The 21,607-nt window shown below is 50.9% G+C and overlaps 1 protein-coding gene across 6 annotated transcripts in view; it reads left to right on the top strand.

Annotated features, from left to right (window-relative positions):
- The window catches only part of LOC105994308 (zinc finger protein 2-like), a 73,971-nt gene that overhangs the window by 48,692 nt on the left and 3,672 nt on the right, over positions 1-21,607 (top strand). For 2 of the 6 annotated variants that reach the window (XM_013027761.1, XM_013027758.1), the window contains exons 3-4: positions 10,187-10,307; positions 11,060-11,188. In XM_013027761.1, the coding sequence (XP_012883215.1) occupies positions 10,187-10,307; positions 11,060-11,188 (250 nt within the window). Of the gene's footprint in view, positions 1-6,246; positions 6,302-7,938; positions 8,012-8,087; positions 8,195-10,186; positions 10,308-11,059; positions 11,189-21,607 lie in introns of those variants that run through there. The other 4 variants (XM_013027756.1, XM_013027757.1, XM_013027760.1 and 1 more) reach the window with 4 other exon arrangements.

Raw genomic sequence — 21,607 nt, 5'->3', positions numbered from 1 at the left:
AGGAAGAGCCCTGGGTGGCACAGAGCCGTGTGACAACTCCAGGAGAGCTGAATGGTTGGGAAGGCGCCAAAGGTGTGTGCGCAGGTAAGAGCTCAGATGTGCAAAGATGGAGCTGGGGAACCTGGGCACAAATAGACGTTTTCTGTAGGAAAACCAAAGTGTCACTGCTGTGAGCCCTAAAGGACTTTAGAATGTCCTCACTTGTGCCCTGTCCTGCAGAGTAATATGCCATTCTGTGTCTCCACTATATTTCCCTGCAGCCCAGGCTGGCTCTCCAGCTAATGGTTGGTGTGCAGTACCCCAGCATCTGTTTTCTATGTTGACTTCATTTCCTTCAGATGCACACCTAAAGCTATGGCTGGACATTCCACTTCTCATATTTTGTGCTTTTTCTCTAACACAAGTTCTTTAGCTTTTTGTTTTTTTTTGCCAATCCTGGAATTCAATGTCTGGGCACTGTTCCTGAGCTTCTTTTGCTCAAGACTAGCACTCTACCACTTGAGCCACAGCACCACTTCTGGCTTTTTCTGCTTATATGTTACTGAGGAATTGAACCCAGGAATTCATGCTAGGCAAGCACACTACCACTAAGCCACATTCACAGCCCTTTTTCCTTTTTCTTTTCTTTTTTTTTTGTCTGTCATGGGCCTGAACTCTGGGCCTGGGTGCTGTCCCTCAGCTCTTCAGCTCAAGACTAGTGCTCTACCACTTGAGCCACAACACCACTTCCGGCTTTTTTCTGCTTATATGGTGCTGAGGAATTGAATCCAGGGCCTCATGCATGCAAGGCAAGCGCTCTACCACTGAGCCACCTTCCAGCCCCCTTGTTTGCTTTATCCTGGGTTACTGTTCTCTGGTAACTTGCCTAGCATCTAAATGTCATCAGCCTGTATTGTGCAGCATAAGTGCCAGATATCTCCTGTTCATGTTACATTCTGCTATGAGTGCCTGTAGGCAGTTTAGAGCACATACTCCAGGTGTTTTGTTTATTCTTTTTTATTCTCCCTCCCTTCCTCCCTCCTTTCCTCCCTCCCTCTCTCCCTCCCTCCCTTCCTTCCTTCCTCCTTCCCCTCTTTCTCTCTCTCTCTCTTTCTTTCTTTCTTGTTGGTCCTGGGTGCTGTCCTTCAGCTTTTCAGCTCAAGGATAGCTACCACTTGAGCTAGAAAGCCACTTCCGGTTTTCTGAGTGGTTTATTGGAATAAGAGTCTCAGGACCTTTCCTGCCTGGGCTGGCTTTGAACCTCAATCTTCAGATCTCAGCCTCCTGACTAGCTAGGATTACAGGCATAAGCCACTATGCCCTGCTGTTTCTTTTCTTTATTGTATTGAATTCTAAGTCTTCCCCCACCCCCCTCTGCTTTGTAATTGGATATTGCCTGTTAATTCAGGCTGTAAAGTGCTATGGGTTCTGAATCATTACAACATGTTGTGTGAGATGTGGCGTTTATTTGTACATAATCAGTATGGTATAAGTAGTTTTTTTTCTCTTTGGTTATGATATCACCATATGGTTTTTGGTAGTTAGGTGTTTCATGGGACCCAAGGGGGAATATCCTGTGTTCCTGTCCACCCAGACTTGCTCAGGATGCATGTTTTCCTCATTAGTTGTTTGACAAGAAGCTTACATTTTCTCTGTTTTTCTTTTTGGTTGGTGTAGGGCTTGAACTCTGGGCCTGGGCGCTGTCACAGCCTCAGCTCTTCAGCTCAAGGCTAGCACTCTACCACTTGAGCCACAGTGTCACTTCTGGCTTTTTTTTTCCTGCTTATGTGGTGCTGAGGAATCAAACCCAGGGCCTCATGCGTGCAAGGCAAGCCCTCTACCACTGAGCCACCTTCCCAGCCCCTCCTATTCCTTTTGTGTTCTTAAAATGTTGGATTTTATGTTTCTCAGAGTTCATACGGCTCCTCAGTGTGTGTCTGATATTTGCTGTGGTATTCTCTCTTTGAGTGTGAAATACTTAACTGCATGATTAATCAGATGGGAACTTTATATCTTGCAGATACCTCTCCTGCATATGTAATTAAAGAATTACCATCCAGTGCCGGCAGCGGTAGGGGAAAAATATCCCAAAGTCATGAGGACGGAGTCACTGATGAGTTTTCCTACAAGAAAATCCAGAAAGCTCCCCATGAATGGGAGTGGGAGTGGAGCTACACTGAAGGCCGTGCTAAAGGGGTGCTTGTGGTCTACAAAGAAGAGGGCAGTGGTGGAGGAGAGCAGGAGGGTGGTGGTCATATGGGGAAGCAGCCCACGAGCCTGTGCCTAGGACAGCCCCTCCAAGAGCACCTGCGTGGGCTCCCGCCGTACCTGTGTGAAGGGCCAGGGGTGAGGACTGAGGTGGAGATGTCCACCCTGGCTGCAGCCCCTATGTTGCTCCCTCAGGGAAGTCCTTCCAGTGGGAACACACACATCATCCCTGCAGGTGACAACGCCTCCATCTGTTCTCCCTTTCACTCACAAACACCCAAAGCACACACTGGGGGAAAGCGTCACAAGTGCGAGGAGTGTGGCAAGTTATTCGACTACCCCTCGGTCCTGGAGCGTCACCGGCTGACCCACACCGGGGAGAAGCTACACCGCTGTGCCACGTGCAGGAAGGCTTTCTCCACACGTTCTTATCTCTTGGTTCACGAGCGAAGCCATAGCAGCGAGAGGCCCTACCCATGTTCTGAGTGTGGGAGGGCATTCAGACGGACCTTCAAGCTCACTGAACACTTCAGGACACTAAGTGGGGAGAGGCCCTATGCGTGTGAAACGTGTGGCAAGGCCTTCCGCGTGCGTGGTACTCTTGTAGCACACCAGGCTGTGCACACTGGCCTTGGGCCACACAGGTGCAGCAAATGTGGAATTGCCTTCAGCCAGGCCTATAGCCTCCTCCAACACAGCAGTGTGGACACTGAAGACAGGCAGTTCCAGTGTGTGTGTGGTAAGGCCTTCAGCACACTTGCCTCCTTCTATGGACACCAGGCTGTGCACAGTGGCTGTGCATATAAGTGTGATAATTGTGGGAAGGTGTTCAGCCAGGCCAGAGATCTACTCATACACCGCAGGACACACACTGGGGAGAAGCTGTTTGTGTGTGGTGAGTGCGGGAAAGCCTTTAAATCGCACTCAGAACTCCACAGCCACCGTGCCATCCACACACAACGCAAGTCCCATCTGTGCACAGAGTGCGGGAAGGCATTTTCCCGGAAGGTGAATCTAGTGCGCCACCAACGGATGCACATCAGAGGAGAGGGCCCCTACGTGTGTGACATATGCGGCAAGGTGTGCAGCCGGCGCTCCAACCTCACGTGCCATCGCAGGCTTCACACCCAAAAGAAGCCCTGCCAGACAGCAACAAGGCGTGATCCACCCATGTGTGGCCTTTAAGGACTTATTCTCCACAGATCATGAAGCCCTGAACCAGAGCACCTCAGGGACAGTGCCCAGGCCCTGAATTCAAGCCCTTGGACTGGCACTGAAAAATGATGTAAGTTTAGCTACTGTTGAGGCTCTCATTATAATCCCTTTGGCCCTGTATTCTGCAGTAACCCTGTTGCATAGGGTGATTGTATCTCTACTTTTTTCTTTTTGATCATCCCAGGGGGAATGTTTCAGGTTGGATCCGAATTTCCCAGGATGCACTGCCATGGAGGGGACAGGTGACATGGAGGTGGTGGCTCCTGGGGAGGTGGCATCCTGAGGTCACACATCCACAGGCCTGGCTCCCACCCTCAGGCCATCAGGACCTGGTGCTGATGCTCCGCAGTTGTTGGGAGGGGGTGGGAGAGAACCAGTACATGTGCAAGGCACATCAGGAGCCAGGGCAAGCTGTGGTGTCCCAGCAGCCAGAGAGACATGTGGAGAGCCCAGATGGAGGATGAGGAAACAAGGGAGAGGATTTTCTGAAGCCAGGCTTGAGCTAGGTATGGGTGCTTTGGGTTTGCAGAGCTTCTGCAGAATCTAGGTGTCCCGGATGTAACTCATTCCTGCTGTCAGTCATAAAGACACTGGGCTGCAGATGGAAAGGTGTGGGAGTTTGAAACTGAAATCAGGGGGCCATGTTTGTCCTGAGCTCCGTCCCAGCAGGATGTGCTGAGTGTGGCTGTCCCCTCTCCTTGACCACACACTGGGAGGAAGCGAGAAGTCTGTAGGGCTCTGCCCCACCAATGGACCTGGATTTCAGTGGGGAGATGTGCATGAGGCACTGGTGATGGCGATAGTTTCCTGATACTCAGACAGAATATAAAGAACAAGTGCCTTTAGTGCCTTTTTTTTTTGGGTCCAGTCGTGGGGCCTGAACTCTGGGCTTGGGTGCTGTCCCTCAGCTCTTCAGCTCAAGGCTAGAGCTCTACCACTTGAGCCACAGTGCCACTTCTGGCTTTTTTCTTATGTGGTGCTGAGGAATCGAACCCAGGGCCTCAGGCATGCAAGGCAAGCGCTCTACCACTGAGCCAACTTCCCAGCCCAAGAACAAGTGCCTTTTTAAAAATATTTTTTATTTTTATTTTTTGTCAGTTGTGGGGCTTGAACTGTCTGGACAGGACTTGGGTCCTGTCCCCGTGCTGTTCAGCTCAAGGTGAGTACTCTACCACTTGAGCCACAGCACCACTTCTGGTTTTCTGGTGGTTTATTGGAGCTAAGAGTCTCATGGACTTTCCTGCCTGGGCTGGCTTTGAACCATGATCCTCAGCTTCCTGAGTAGCTAGGATTACAGGCGTGAGCCACTGGTGCCCAACTATAATAATATTTTTAAAAATACATAATTGTTATTATGAAGGTGTTAGTTATCCTGAGTGGTTACCATTTCAGAAGTCAGGTAATGAGTACATTTCTTTTTGGACACTCTCACCTTTTCCTTCCCTTCCAGTAAGGTTTGAAAATTTTTTTTGGTATGTGCCAGTATTGGAGCTTGAACCCAAGGCCCTGTGCTCTTGCTCATCTTTTTGCTCATCAGCCACAGCTCCACTTCTAGTTTCTTTTCTGACTCATTAGTGATAAGTCTTTCAACCAGGCTGCCTTCCTCAGATCTGCAGTCCTCAGATCTCACCCTCCTGAGAAGCTATGATTAGAATGAGCCATCAGTGTCCAGTGGTTCTATTAAACTAGTGTTATTAGTTTTGACAGCAGATAGTCCTTAGTTCTGAACATTTGTTGTGATTATTTTTTGGCGGTAGTGGGGGATTTTAAATTTTCTTTTTTCTTTTTTTTTTGTTGGTCGTGGGGCTTGAATTCTGGGCCTGGGTGCTATCCCTCAGCTGTTCAGCTCAAGGCGAGTGCTCTACCACTTGAACTACAGTGCCACTTCCGGTTTTCTAGTGGTTTATTAGAGATAGGAGTTTCACGGAGTTTCCTGCCCGGGCTGGCTTTGAACCGCAATCCTCAGATCTCAGCCTCCTGAGTAGCTAGGATTACAGGCATGAGCCACCAGCGCCCAGCTTTAAATTTTCTATGGTGACATTTTAAATTCCCAATAAAAAGTTTCTGAGGTGATACTTTCATAGGCTTGGTTGTTTATCTCAGTAATATCCATGGAGTAAATAATCTTAAGCCAATCAGCATATACATTTTCTGTCCACTGAAAACAAGCACATTAAATATAAACTTGAATCGCCAGTCCTCCCAGCTGCCACTTCACTGCCCACAGTGGGTGAATCTGTTACCTTTTCTCTCCCCTCACCACAATGCTAGTGGCTTCGTGGATCGTTTTCCCCAGTGAGATATGGGTTCCTAGGCTCCATCATCCAGGTACCCTTGGGAGGTCAGGTCTTCCAAAACTAGGAAAACACCCAGAGGCTGCGAAAACACCAAAAGGAGAAGGCAGGCCTGGCTCCTGGCCCCTGACCCCATCCCTCAGTGCCCTGGCCCTGCCCCTTAGTGCTCTGGCCCTGCCCTGGTGTCCAATGGAGTCTCCCTTCCCTGCTCCCCTTTGGCCACTGTTACTCTGTGCAAGGTACCCCACCTAGTTCTCTCTTCCTAGGCCTGGCTCCTCCCAGGCCGCCATCTCTTCAGGACCGCCTTCCCCAACTCACTCCAGGTATCCCCCATAGGCCAGGGTGTTGCCCCGCCCCTTCATGGTGCTGCCCACCCGGGTTATTCCCACACCTACCACTGGTCCCTTGGACCTGTGTATGGTTCTGGCCCCGCCCACCGGGCTTTCCCCTGGGCCTGGGCCTCTGCCCCGCCCCGTCGTCCTCGCCCCGCCCACCTGCTCGCTTCCTCCTGATGCTCCGCCCCACGCCCTCTTCCCTGGCTGCGCGCGCAGCTCCCCTGAGACCAGGACGCGGCTGTTGTGAAGAGCAGTTCTCCATGGGGAAGAGTAAGTCTGCATCGCGGTGTCCACAGCCCCCACGGCGGGGTCGGGGTGGCCGGAGCCCCCGCGCGGCCCTCCTGCCCGGCGGCCTGGGTCGCTGGCCGGTCCTGCCTGACCTCCGCCGGCCCTGGCGCGGCCGCGGCGCCCGGACCCCAGCGTCCCCGCGTCGGTGCCCGCGGTGCGAGGGTGGGGCGGGCGCAGCCTCTGCTTCTACGGGCTCTCCCGGCTTCTCGGGGCTCCCAACCCGGACCCACACCTGGACCTGGGCTGTGACCACTACCTCGGACCCCCGACCCCGGGTCTCTCGCCCTACCCCGCCATCTGGCCCGGACCCCGAACTGGGCACCCAGGCCAACCCCCGACCCTAGCCGTCACCCCACCACCGCCTCCACTCCAGCATTGGGCCCAGACCTCTGGTTCCCACTCCAAGCCGGGCCCCCAGGGCTGATCAGTGCGGTCTTAGAACAGCAACCCGCTCTACCCCAACCCTCCCTACCCCAGCCCGCCGAGCTCTGCCCCGCCCCACCCATCCTACCCCTAGGCAAAGCCGGGGTTGGGGAAACCTGGAGCATGCCTTGTTACACTGCATCTGCAAAGGTGAGAGCAAAATATCATCTGGAGAACGACTGAGATGAAATGGGGAAAAGGAAGAGATAACGGGGTCTCAACAGCATGGGGAAAAGAGAGAGTGGGGCTCAGGCTTTGCACGCAATCGATAGCAAGAGCAGAAGAAGCCAAAAAAAAATCAAGAGGAAAGCAAATAGAGAAATAAAGAATTTTCATCTCTTGGGGCTCAGTGGTAGAGCGCTTGCCTGAGGCCCTGGGTTCAATTCCTCAGCACCACATAAGCAAAAAGAAAAAGCCAGAATTGGCACTGTGGCTCAAGTGGTAGAGTTCTAGCCTTGAGCTGAAGAGCTGAGGGACAGCGCCCAGGCCCAGAGTTCAGGCCCCACGACCGGACCCCCCCCAAACAAATTTTTTTTCATCTCCATGGGGCTGGGAGGGTGGCTCAGTGGTAGAGTGCTTGCCTTGCATCCACAAGGCCCTGGGTTCCATTCCTCAGGATCATATAAGCAGAAAAAGCTGGAAGTGGCGCTGTGGCTCAAGTGATAGAGTGCTAGCTTTGAGCTGAAGAGCTGAGGGATAGCGCCCAGGTCCAGAGTTCAGGCCCCACGACGTCCCCCAAAAATAATAATAATAGTTTTCATCTCCAGAAGGACCCAAGACATCACATAGGTGGCGGGGTGCAGGAAATGGGGAGGGGGATGGGGACAGCAAGTCCGAGTGGGATAGATGAGAATGATTTGCAATTGTGCAGAGCCATTTGGGCTGAAAGAGGGGTCATAGATTACAAAGAGAGTAGAGGGAGCAGGGCCCATGGTTGTAACCTAGCCATTCAGGAGGCTAAGATTTGAGGATGGAGGTTTGAAGTCAGCCTGGGCAGGAAAAGTCTGACACTTTTTTTTAGGTCACAGACTGGGACTCAAACTGTGTACTTGATATTTTTTTCACTCAGTGACTTTGGCTCTTCAACCTTCCCTGAGACTCTTATTTCCAAGTAACCAACAGAAAGCCAGAGTGGAGTTGTGGCTCAAGTGGTAGAGCACCAGCTTTGAGTAAACAAGCTCAGGCACAGTGGCCAGGTCCTGAGTTTGAGCCCCAGGACCGGTATTTCCCATCACCCCATGAGGGCAGCACAGGATCATCTTCCCCACTGTGAAGTCCTCCCTGGGCTGGGGCCGGAGCACAGGGAGTGTATGTTGGGTGTGAGCATTAAACAGAATTTTTTCAGCACTCAGGACTGACTTCTGGAAAGTGATATCATCTAAGGAGGAAGCCCAGGGAGGAGGAAGAGGAAAGACGGAAAGACATGGAGCAGGGATGGCGGCTGTGACTCAGGTAAAGCCATGTGGCGTCTCCTTCTTGTGCACAGAGCTGGCCTGGGCTCTGACTGTGCTGGCCCCTGCCTGCCAGGTGTGCTCACCTCCCCCACACCTTTCCTCAGCCCTGTCCCCTCCACTGGGTGTGGGCACAGGAGGGCATTGCCCACCAAGTAAGTGTTCCTGTGTCCTTGCTGAAACCTCTCTGCTGGATTTCTTTTTGGATTCTCTCTTTTATTTTCTCCCTAGTCCTGGGGCTTGAATTCAGGGCCTGGGTCTTATTTTTAGCTTATTTGCTCAAGGCTGCTGTTCTATCACTTGAATCACAGCTCCACTTTTGGCTTTTTTTTTTGGGTCCGGTCGGGGGGCCTGAGCTCTGGGCCTGGGCGCTGTCCCTCAGCTCTTCAGCTCAAGGCGAGCACTCTACCACTTGAGCCACAGCACCACTTCTGGCCTTTTTTTTTTCTGCTTATGTGGTGCTGAGGAATAGAACCCAGGGCCTCATTTTGCAAGGCAAGCGCTCTACCACTGAGCCACCTTCCCAGCCCCACTTTTGGCTTTTTTGTAGTTAATTGGAGATAAGAGACTCATGGACTATCCTGCTCCAGTTGGTTTTGAACCTTGATCCTCATATTTCAGCCTCCTGTATGGCTAACATTCTAGGAGTGAGCCATTTGCATCTAGTTGGATTCTTTTAACACAGCTTGTTTCTTTTTTTTGGGGTCAGGTCATGGGGCCTGAACTCTGGGCCTGGGCGCTGTCCCTCAGCTCTTCAGCTCAAGGCTAATGTTCTACCACTTGAGCCACAGCGCCACTTCTGGCTTTTTTCTTTTTGCTTATGTGGTGTTGAGGAATCTGTGTCTGAACTCTATTTTGCATAATGCTTTTGCTTCAGGGACTCATTTAAAAAATAATTAGTATTTTTCTGGTACTAGGTTTTGAACTCAGGGCTTCACACTACTTGCTTGCTTGGTGAATCCTCTGCCACTTGGGCCACACCTCCTGCCCCACTTTTGCTGGTTATTTTGGAGACGAAGTCTTTTGAATTCTTCTCAAGCTGGCTTTGAAACTCAGTCCTCCAGATATCAGCCTCCTGAGTAGCTAGGGTTACAGGTAGAAGCTATTCTTTTTTTTTATTATCGCTTTGTAGAATTCTACAGCTTGACTCTATCACAGTTTATCTATTTATCTGTTTTGAGGTTGGTTACTTCCAGCTTAGATGAAAGGATAAAGCTACTATGAATGTTCAAGAATATGATTCTATATGAACAAGTTTTCATTTCCAATGGTAAATGTATAGAAGTGGAATTGTTAGATCAAATGATATTTTATTAATTAATTAATTAATTCTATTTATTACTGGTACCTGGGCTTACACTTAGGGCCTCATGTTCTCGAACCCAGGGCCTCGAGCATGCAAGGCAAGCACTCTACCACTGAGCCACCTTCCCAGCCCTTAACACAGCTTGTTAGAGTAAATTAGACTCTGCCAGAAAATCAAGGGGACATCCAGGTACAAAGAACAAAGGACAGGTTTATTGCCAGTAAAGGGACCAGCAACCCCTTCTCACCAGGTGGGAGGAAGTGAGAAGTGGTGCCAGGTCTTATCTCAGGTGACCTTTTATAATCTCTGGGATTTGTGGGATCTCGATGCCTTATTTGGTCTTAGCCTCCCACAGGGTGAGCTCTCAGGACTGGGGGTAGGGGCTGATCATATGCTTTACTGCATGGGCCTAGTGTTGCCAAGGGAAAGAGCATGTTAAGCCATGAGGGAGGAGGCTTCTGGACCAACACAGCTCTGCATATATCTTTTCTCAGAAGAATGCTGGGATGTACAATGCCACATATTTTTCTTTTTGGTGTCATGTCAAAGACACCATTATAAACTAACATCCTGAAGCTTCCTTTTGTCCCTGGTGTGTTGATTGCATCGATTATAATTCCATGTAATACTTTTTCTGAGTCCCTGCATGTGTGTGTGAAATGCTTTTGGATTTTCTCCTCGGGACAGTTGACATTTGAGGATGTGGCGGTGTATTTCACCCGGGAGGAGTGGCGGTGCCTGACCCCAGCTCAGCGCACTCTGTACAGGGACGTCATGCTGGACACCTACAGGAATCTGGTCTCCGTGGGTGAGGACCCCTCCCTGTGCAAGTTGGGAGTTTTAGTCTTTGCTTTCTTTTCCCCTGAGTGACTAGAGAGACCTCGGTTCCATGACTAGATGTAAAGCTCTGTGGACTCCAAGACAGAAATGTACTAAAGTAGCCTACGGACTTTCACACCCATCCTTTTGTCCTGCCTCCTATGGTACAACTCTGTGTCCCACAACTTAAGTGAGCTCATGTGCATGTCAGCTATGCAGGCTTCTCTCTTCTCCTTTGTTCCTTTTTTCCCTTCCCCTTCTTCCCTTCCTTTTCTCTACTCTTCTCCTTTTCCTTTCCCTTCCCTCTCTAGAGCTTTGTACATATTAGGCAGGTCCTCTCATCACTGAGATACATCTCAAGCAGCATGGCAGGCCTTCCTCCTTCCTTCCTTCCTTCCTTCCTTTTTTTCCTTCCTTCCTTTTTATTTATTTTATTTTTTGAGAAAAGGTCCCACTTTGTAGCCCTGGCTGGCCTTGAACTTGCCCCTGATCCTCTGAGTGCTGGGATTACACACAGCTGACACCACACTCAGCTCATGGCAGACTTTGTATTCGTTTCCTTGTGCTTCTGACTCGGTAGTTGTTGTGTTGCTGTCTGCACATTAGAGTGTACTCTGAAGTGTTCAGATGGAGGCCGTCTGCTGAATGTGTGAACTGTCTTTTGCATCCATGTGTGATGTCTCTTTTTCTGGAATCTGGAGATTCCAGAAAGGTCACAGCGTATTGTCTTTCTATAAACAGGAGTCTCCCCTCCCAGCATGAGTGTGATTTTGCCATTGGAGTTCCAGGAAGAGCCCTGGGTAGCACAGAGCCACGTGACAACTCTAGGAGGGCTGAATGGTTGGGAAGGTGCCAAAGGTGTGAGTGCAGGTAAGAGCTCAGAAATGCAGAGACGGAGCTGGGGAACCTGGGCACAAGTGGAAGTTTTCTGTAGGAAAATGAAAGTGTCTCTGCTGTGAGCCCTAAAGGGCTAAAGAATGTCCCCACTTATGCCCTGTCCTGCAGAGTAATATGCCATTCTGTGTCTCCACTGCATTTTCTGTGTCCATTGAAGTGCTCTAGGCTGGCTCTCTCCAGCCTAATGATGGGTGTGCAGTACCCTGGTGTCTCTTCTGAGTAGTTTATTGGAATAAGATTCTCAAAGACTTTCCTGTCCAGGGTAGCTTTGAACTGCAATCCTCAGATCTCAGTCTCCTGAGTAGCTAGAATTAAACTGGCCAGCTTGGGCACTTTACACACACACTAAACTGGCCAGTTTGGGTACTTTATACACACACACACTAAACTGGCCAGTTGGGCACTTTACACACACACAAACACACACACGCGCACACACACAAGCGCACACACACACACGCTATCTTAATTTCCTTCAGCCAGCTTGGGCACTTTATACACACATACACACACACTAAACTGGCCAGCTTTGCCGGGCGCTGGTGGCTCACGCCTGTAATCCTAGCTACTCAGGAGGCTGAGATCTGAGGATCGCGGTTCAAAGCCAGCCCGGGCAGGAGAGACCGTGAGACTCCTATCTCCAGTAAACCACTAGAAAACCGGAAGTGGCTCTGTAGCTCAAGTGGTAGAGCGCTCGCCTTGAGCTGAAGAGCTGAGGGATAGCGCCCAGGCCCAGAGTTCAAGCCCCATGGCCGACCAAAAACAAAACAAAACAAAACAAAAAACTGGCCAGCTTGGGCACTTTACACACACACGCACACGCACACGCTGTCTTAATTTCCTTCAGGTGCATCCCTACACACACACACATACATGCTGTCTTAATTTCCTTCAGGTGTACACACACACACACACACACACACACACACAGTCTTAATTTCCTTCAGGTGCATCCCTAGAAGTAGATGGATATCTAGAGCTAGACATTCCACTTCTTATATTCTGTGCTTTTTCTGCAACACAGTTCTTTTGGGGTTTTTTGTTTGTTTTCTTTTTTTTTTTATTGTAAAGATACTATACAGAGGGTTACAGTTACATGAGTAAGGTAATAAGTACACTTCCTATTGAGCATTGTTACCCCCCTCCTTTCCCCCTACTATCCCTTCCCTCCCTACCTTCCCCAAGGTTCTTTTTTTTTAAATTGTGATTAAGTGATTGCATAATTTCCCAAATTTCACAGTATTGTGGAATAATGATGCTCATTTAAATTCACAAGTTCATTCTAACTTTCCTGGAGCAAATTGTCTATCACGGTCTATAACATATATTGTTTATCATGGGTTACTATTTTTTTGATTACTTGACTAGCATCTAAATGTAATTAGCATGTATTGTGCAACATAACTGCTAGACAGCTCTTGTTCCTGTTAAAATCTGTTGGCTGTGAGTGGGTGAAAGCAGTTTATAGCACATATCCCAGGTGGTTTTGCTTTTTTTTCCTTTTCTGGCAGTGTTGTATTGGATTCTTCCCCCTTTTCCTGCCTCTGCTTTGCAATTCAAAATTACAAGTTAATGCATTCTGTAAACTGCTTTGGGCTCTGAATCATTACAACACATTGTGTGATGTGTGGCACTAATTGTACACAGTCAGTGTGTTTAAACAGGCATTTTTGCTCTTTGGTTATGATGTCACCATATGGCTTTTGTGAGTTAGGTGTGCTGTGGGGCCTGGGGGACAGTCGTGCATTCCTGTCAGATTTGCTCAGGATGCATGTTTTCCTCCTAGGTTTCTTTTTTTGGCTGGTCCTGTCCTTGAACTCCTGACCTAGGCACTGCCTCTTGTCCTCTTTGTGCTTAAGGCCAGCACTCTACCATTTGAGCCACAGCTCCACTTCTGGCTTTTTTGCATAGTTTATTGGAGATAAGAGTCTCATAGGGATTTTCTGCTCTTGTTGACTTTGAATCACAATCCTCAGGTCTCAGCCTCCTGAGTAGCTAATACTACAGGCATGAGCCACCATCACCTGGCTCTTAGGTTGTTTGAAATGAGGCTTACTTTCTCTTAAGTTGGATTCCATATGATTCACTTTCTAATGAAAGAATCATATTGCTTTTGTGTTTGTAAATACTGGATTGTAGGGTTCTCTGTGTAATTTTTGCTATGATATTGTCTTTTTTTTTTGTTTTGGTCGGTTATGGGGCTTGAACTCTGGGCTTGCGCGCTGTCCCTCAGCTCTTCAGCTCTACCACTTGAGCTACAGAGCCACTTCTGGTTTTCTAGTAGTTTATTGGAGATAAGAGTCTCACGGAGTTTCCTACCCGGGCTGGCTTTGAACCGCGATCTTCAGATCTTAGCCTCCTGAGTAGCTAGGATTACAGGTGTGAGCCACCGGCTCCTGGCTGATATTCTGTCTTTCAGCATGAAATAACTAACTGTGTAATTAATCAGATGTAAACTTTGTCTCACAGGTATCTCTCCTGGATATATAAGTAAAGAACCACCCAGTGCGGGCAGCAGTAGGGGAGAAATATCCCAAAGTTATGAGGATGGAGACACTGAGTTTTCCTGCGAGGAAATCCAGAAAGCTCCTCGTGAGTGGGAGTGGAACGGCGCTGAAGGCTGTGCTAAAGGGGTGCTTGTGGTTCACAGAGAAGAGGGCAATGACGGAGGAAAGCAGGAGGGTGGGGGTCTCGTGGGGAAGCAGCCCATGAGCCCGTGCCTGGGACGGCCCCTTCAGGAGCCCCTGCGCGGGCTCCCACCGTACCTGTGTGAAGGACCAGGGGTGAGGACTGAGGTGGAGAAGTCTGCCCTTGCCAAGGGCTCACATGTTGCACCTGCGGGGAGTCCCTCCAGTGGGAACACATACATTATCCCTGCAGGTGATGACGCCTCCATCTCTTCTCCCTTGCACTCACAAACACCCAAAGCACGCGTTCGGGAAAAGCGTCACAAATGCGGGGAGTGTGGCAAGGCGTTCAGCTTCCCCTGGGCCCTGGAGCGGCACCGGCTGAGCCACACCGGGGAGAAGCCGCACCCCTGCGCCACATGCGGGAAAGCTTTCAACACACGTTCTCATCTCTCAGTTCACGAGCAAAGACATAGCGGCGTGAAGCGCCACCTCTGCACAGAGTGCGGGAAGGCTTTGTTCTCACATTCGGAACTCGTGGCTCATAAGCGATTCCATACCGGCGAGAAGCCCTACCTGTGTGGAGAGTGCGGGAAGGCATTCAGCCAGATGTACAGCCTCACCGCGCACCGCCGGACGCACACTGGGGAGAGGCCACACCGCTGCGGAGTGTGTGGCAAGGCTTTCGCCTCACGCTGCAGCCTCAAGGAGCACCAGGCTATGCAGCACGGCGGGGAGAAGCGGTACATGTGTGACACATGCGGGAAGACGTTCGGTGGTCGAAGGAGCCTCGCCTCGCACCTGATTATGCACACTAGCCACAAGCGGCACATGTGTGCCGAGTGTGGGAAGGCATTCACCCGCGCCTCCAGTCTCACCAAGCACCGCAGGACGCACACCGGGGAGAAGCCCTATGCATGCAAGGTGTGTGGGAAGACCTTTAGCCAGTGTGGCGGCCTCATTCACCACCAGACTGTGCACACCGGGCTGAAGTCGCACATGTGCACCGAGTGTGGAAAGGCATTCAGCCGCACCTGCTACCTCATCAGGCACCGCAGGACGCACACTGGGGAGAGGCCCTATGTGTGCCATTTGTGTGGCAAAGCCTTTGCCCAGAATTGCACCCTTACCAAACACCAGGCCGTGCACACGCGTCAGAAAGGCACACCGGTGCACCGAGTGTCGGGCAGTGTCCAGCCAGACCTGCAGCCTAGCCATGCACAGCCACCTCAAGAAGGAGTAAAGTGCAGAGAGCTGGGTGCTGGTGGCTCATGCCTGTAATCCTATCTACTGAGGAGGCTGAGATCTGAGGATCACAGTTCAAAGCCAGCCTGGGCAAGGAAAGTCAGTGAGACTCTTATCTCCAATAAAGCACTAGAAAACCCGAAGTGGTGCTCTGGCTCAAAGGGTAGAGTGCTTGCCTTGACCTGAAGAGCGCAAGGACAGCACCATGACCGACCCCCCCCCAAAAAAAAAAAAAGTGCGGAACCAGGATGTGACGTTGCCCAGAGTAGGGTGCCCTTCACTTTGACCCTGATTTTTATGAGGACTCATGCACAGCACCAAATGTGAGCTGAAGGGGCCCATGGGAAGTGAGCACAGCGTGGGGCTCTGGGATGAGCAAGTAGAGGCTGGGAAAATGGCGGAGATAAAGCAGACTAGCTGTCCCTACTTGGAATACTGTGGCTGCTGTGTAGCAAAGCCTGCTGACTGGTCTTCTGATGAGACGAATTCATCTTGCTTTTGAGATGAAAGAGGTTTCTAGAGTGGAGAATTTAATCAGATCTGGAATGAGGATTTTGGGGTAACTTAATACTTGAGCACTTTCCTATCATGTTCAGTTCAAACCTCAGAAATACACATCACCAGCATAGCATTTCCTTCCTACCTTCCTTCCTTCCTTTTTTTTTTTTTTGCCAGTCCTGGGGCTTGAACTCAGAGCCTGGACACTGTCCCTGAGCTGCTTTTGCTCAAGGCTGCCACTCTTACCACTGGAGCCACAATGCTACTTCCCTCTTTTTCTGTTTATGTGGTACTGAGGAATCAAACTAGGGTTTCATTCATGCAAGGCAAGCATTCTACCAACTACATTGCCAGCCCCAGTAGAACCTTTTCCAGAGAATGTTTAAATACTGCTACTTCTTTACTCAGAATGTATCTGTTTTTGTTAATAAACTATCCCTTTTGAAAAATGAGCGATTTATGATTTCTATCCAGATAAGTTTAATTTAATTTCTAATTCTTCCTAACAGAAACCAATGATATCATTAAGCTCTAGGAAGGTTAAGGATCTAGGATTTTAATTTGGAATGAAAACTGACACAGCTTTGGGAAGCTCTAAACTCTGTCCCCAGTGCCATTCTCCACACTGTTAGGGTTTCATGTAGATAAAACAGCAATGCCACACATGGTAAAGCCAGAGCCCAGTACATTTTTATGTTGTAATGTGTGGTTGCACCTCCCAGCTCGGCCTAGCAGCATGGCCATGGCAGCCAGCTGCTGGGCTGTGGGAATCATCTACTTATCTCAGACCACAGGTGGAGTGGTAGGGAATTTCTCTACTGTCTTCTGCACCTTTCTCCTTCTGTGAGTGCTAGGTAAGACCCACGGATGCGATCCTGCAGCTCCTGCTCGTGGTCAACTCCCTGCTCCCCTCTTTAGAGGGGTCCCACAGACCATGGCAGTTGTGGGGTTTGGACTCGTCGAGGGACTCTGGAAACCAGCTGGTTCTGTATGTGCAGAGAGGGGCAGGAGTACATCCATGAGCAGCACGTGCCTCCTGAGCGAGGTCCAGGTGATCACCACCGCCCCCGCGCTTGCCAGGTGGGCCTAGCTCAGGGCCGCAACTCTGGGTCTCGCCGGCCTGTCCATGGGCCTGAGTTGGCTTGTTCACTCACTGCTAAATGTCACTGGACGTGATTGGCAATAGGAGGGACAAAAATGTCACTAATACCAAAGATTTTGACTACTGTTCCTTTTACTATCCTGATCAAGTGGGACATGTGCTCTGTGAGGTCAGAGGACTAAAAGTGATGATGAAATTGTAGTTTGCAAGTACAAATGAAGGGCAGAACTTTTTGGATGGTGGGGCCTGAACTCAGGGCCTGTGCACTGCCCCTGAGTTCTTCAGCTCAAGGCAAGCACTTTACCACTGAGCCACCTTCCCAGCTCAATATCTGTTTATTTATTTTTCTGCTCCTGGCCTTGAATTCTGGGTCTGAGCACTATCTCTAAGCTCTTTTTGTTCAAGGCTAGCTCAATACCACTTCAGCCATTATGTACCACTATACTTGGCCATAAGAGTCCCATGAGCTTTCCAGCCCAGGCTGGCTTCCACACACAATCCTCAGACCTCAGCCTTCGACTAACTAGGATGATGCATGAGCCACCAAACCCAACCTGACATCTATTTAATAAAACTTTCTTACAGCACCTGTTGGTGACTTCACATCCCATATGATAGCCCTCCACACCTTGTCCACAGGACCATCTCTAGCGTGGAGCTTAGGTCAGAAAGGGAAACCATTTTTATTTGGTACTGACCCGTGTCTGCTAGAGCCTGCACCCCGTCCCTGGGAGTCCAGCCTTTGTGTGCCCTCCCCATGGACGATTCCAGCTTCCGATTCAATGTCTTCAGTTGATTTCAGGGCCTAGGCCCAATGGCCTCCCACTTTTCACCCCATTTCTCCAAAAGAGATCTGGGTTCCCAGGCTGGGTAGCCCAGGCCTCCTCCGTGGGAGGTCAGGCCTCCAATACCTGGGAAAACACTGGGAGGCTGGGGAGAAGCCACAGAGAGAGGCCGGGCCTGGCTCCTGGCCCCGCCCCCATAGCCCTGGCCCCGCCCCCATGGCCCTGGGGCCACCAAAGGCCCATATTCTCCCGTGGCTCTACCCCTTTGTCACTGTGGTCATTCCAGGCGCGGCCCAGCCCACTCAATCTTTCCTTGCCTTGACCTGGCTCCTCCCCAACCATGTTCTTTTTCTTCCCCGCCTCTTTCCCGCCTACTTGCCCTATCCCGCTGAAGACAGTTTTGTTCCCCGCCTCCCGCTTGCCACGCCTCATTGTGGCCCCGCCCACCGTGTTTCCCTGCCCAAGACTGGTCCTTTAGACTCAATTTTGTTCTTGCCCCGCCCATCTGCTGCTTTCCGTTGGTCTCCTGCCGTCGCCCCGCCCCTTTGCCAAAGCCCCGCCCACTCGCTCGCATTTTTTTTTTTTTTTTTTCCCCTGCCGTGTATACCCCGCACCCCCCCGCGGGCTTTCTCCCGTGCTGCGTGCGCAGTTCCCAGCAGACCCGGAAGCGGATGGCGCGGAGGGTAGGTCGCTGTGCTGCTTGTGAGTCTCCCTGGAGTCAGAGTAAGTCGGCATTTCCGGGTGTCCCCAGCCTCCACGGACGGGGGCGGGGTCCCCGCGCGGCCCTCCTGCCGGAGAGCCTGTGTCGCTGGCCTGTTCTCACTTCCTGTCCTGGGGTCGGTCCCTCCACACAGGGTGAGCTGAGCGTGGGGGCGTGGGCGCGGCCCGGCTCAGCCCCGACCCGACCCGGGCTCAGGCCTCTGACCCCAGCCTCCCGCCCCAGCCCCGAGTCCCTAGTCACGCCCCTCCCGCGATCCTCCCTCCACCCGCAGCCCTGCCGGGCCCTGCCCCCCCTTCCCCTCTCCCCTCCCCCGGCTCCGCTTCCACGTCCGCCCAACCCCAGGTCCCCATCCCAAGGCCCCCGCCCCAGTCTGCGGCCTGGCTACTCCCTGGCCCTGCTACTGGCCTTGCTCCAGACAGACATTGCTAGACCCACAGAGCCGATTGCTGCAGCCCAGAGGCCCGGTCCAACCTCTCCACCCACCCCACCTCAACCCTGCCCTACACAGTGCTGGCTCCCACCCCATCCTACCCCTGCCAGGCTAGGGTGTAGGTGGAAACCTCACACCTTGACTGTACTGGGGCTGTGGGAAGGTGAGGGCAAAGGATCATCAGGAGAAAGACTGAGAGGAAATCAGGAAAACAGGAAGAGAAGAGAGAACCCCCTCCAGCAGGTGGCAAAGTTAAATGGGGTGCAGGCTTTACAAAGAATCGGTGGCATGAGCAGAGAGGAAAGCAAGTAGAGAAATGCAGAATCTCCACCTCCAGAAGGATCCAAGACATCACATAGGTGGCAGGGTGCAGGAAATGGGGGAGCATTTCCGAAAGGGAGGAGAGGAGAATGATGCAGTTGTGCAGAGCCATTTGTTCCATGGGAAAGAGGGGTCATGGGTTACAAGGAGAGCAGAGAGAGCAGGGCCCCTGGTTGTAACTCTAGCCACTCAGGAGGCTGAGATGTGAGGGAGGTTTGAAGTCACCAGACAGGAAAGTCCAGGGCTTTTTTTTTTTTTTTAAGGTCCCAAAAGTGGTCTGAAATGGTAGCTGATGATGCTTTTTCTCTCATTGGCTTTAGTGCTTCAACCCCTCCACATTTCCAACCCCACCCTGAGACTCTTAACTCCAAGTAGCCACCAAAAAGCCAGAATAGAGCTATGGTTCAAGTGGTAGAGCACCAGCCTTGAGGAAACAAGTTCAGGCACAGGGCCCAGGTCCTAAGTTCAACCCCCAGGACCTGCATTCCTCATCACCCCATGAGTGGGCAGCACAGGACCATCTTCCCCACGGTGAGGTCCTCCCTGGGCTGGGGCTGGGGCACAGGTAGTGTGTGTTTGGTGTGAGCATTAAATGGGATATTTTCAGCACTCCAGGACTGACTTCTGGAAAGTGATATTACGTGAGGAGGAAGAGGAAAGACAAGGAGCAGGGATGGCGGCTGTGACTCAGGTAAAGCCATGTGGTATCTCCTTCCCATGCACAGAGCTGGCCTGGGTGCTGATTGTGCTGGCGTCTGCCTGCCACGTGTGCTCATGTCCCCCACGCCTTCCCTCAGCTCTGTCCCCTCCACTGGGCGTGAGCTCAGGAGGGCATCACTCACCAAGTGTTACTGTGTGCTTGCTGAAACCTCTCTGCTGGTTTTCTTTTTAGCGTTGGGCACTTTCTCTCTTATTTCTTCCCCAGTCCTGGGGCTTGAACTCAGGGTCTGGGTGCTGTCCTGAGCTCTTTTTCTCAAGGCCTTCATCACTTGAGGCACAGCTCCACATCTGGCTCTTTGGGTAGTTCAGTTAATTGGAGGAAAGAGTCCCATGGACTTTCCTGTTCCAGTTGGCTTTGAACTGTGATTCCCCAGTCTCAGCCTCATGGACATACAGGTGAGAACCACTGGTGCCCTGCTGGGTTCTTTTAACTCAGCTCATTATAAGTGCTTACTTTCTCAGAAGAATGCAGGGTTGTACAATTCTACAAAGTGTCATATCAAACTGTTACAAACTGTAACACTCTGAAGCTTCCTTCTGTCCCTGGTGTGTTGATTGCTGATTATAATTTCATGTAAGACTTTTCCTGAGTCCATGGATATGTGTGAAATGCTTTTGGATTTTCTCCTTGGGGACAGTTGACATTTGAGGATGTGGCGGTGTATTTCACCCGGGAGGAGTGGCGGTGCCTGACCCCTGCTCAGCGCGCTCTGTACAGGGACGTCATGCTGGACACCTATGGGAACCTGGTCTCCGTGGGTGAGCACTCTTCCCTGTGCAAGTCAGGAGTTTACAATCTTCTTTGTTTCCCCCTGAGTGCCTGGAGAGCCCCAAGTTGCACGATTAGATGAAAAGTTCTACCAGGTCAGAGATGGAAACATGCTAACGTGGCCTCCAGACTTTAATAACGTTCTTTTGTCCTCCCTCCTGTGTCCTACAGCTTAAGTGAGCACGTGTGGGTGTCAGCTACAGCATGCTTGTCTCCCATTCTCCTTTGTTCCTTTTTCCCCTTTACCCTTCTTTCCTCTCCCTTTCTTCACTATTTTCCATTTCTTTCCTTTCCCTCTCTGGGACTTTGTACACACTAGGCTGGTTCTCTCATCATTGAGCTACATCTCAAGCACTATGGCAGACCAACCTTCCTTTCTTCCTTCCTTTTCTTCCTCTTTCTCCTCCTCAAATTTTTTTATTGAGACAAGTTCTCATTTTGTAGCCCTGGCTGGTCTTGAATTTGCCCCTGAACTTTTGAGTTCTGGGATTACATACAGCTGACACCACACTCAGCCCATGGCAGACTTTGAAAATATGGATTTCCTTGTCCTTCTGACTCAGTAGTTCTTTCTTTTTTTTTTTTTTTTTGCGGGACATGGGCCTGAACTCTGGGCCTGGGCGCTGTCCCTCAGCTCTTCAGCTCAAGGCTAGCACTCTACCACTTGAGCCACAGCACCACTTCCAGCTTTTTCTGTTTATGTGGTGCTGAGAAATGGAACCTAGGGCCTCATGCATGCAAGGCAAGCACTCTACCACTGAGCTACATTCCCAGCCTCTGACTCAGTAGTTCTTGTATTGCTGTCTGCACATTAAAGTGTTCTCTGAAGTGTTCAGATGGAGGCAGTCTGCTGAATGTGTGAACTGTCTTTTGCATCCGTGTATGATGTCCCCTTTTCCCATGAACGTGGGACTGGGGATTCTGGAAAGGCCACAGCGCATTGTCTTTCTATAAACAGGAGTCTCCCCTCCCAGCGTGAGTGTAATTTTGCCATTGGAGCTGGAGGAAGAGCCCTGGGTGGCACAGAGCCATGTGACAACTCCAGGAGAGCTGAATGGTTGGGAAGGCGCCAAAGGTGTGTGCGCAGGTAAGAGCTCAGATGTGCAGAGAGGGAGCTGGGGAACCTGGAAGTGGAAGTTTTCTGTAGGAAAACCAGAGTCTCTGCTGTGAGCCC

The sequence above is a fragment of the Dipodomys ordii genome, unplaced genomic scaffold (assembly GCF_000151885.1).
Source record: "Dipodomys ordii isolate 6190 unplaced genomic scaffold, Dord_2.0 Scaffold105, whole genome shotgun sequence".
NCBI classification, from domain to species: Eukaryota; Metazoa; Chordata; class Mammalia; order Rodentia; family Heteromyidae; genus Dipodomys; species Dipodomys ordii.
This window is presented reverse-complemented; position numbering and strand designations above follow the sequence as displayed.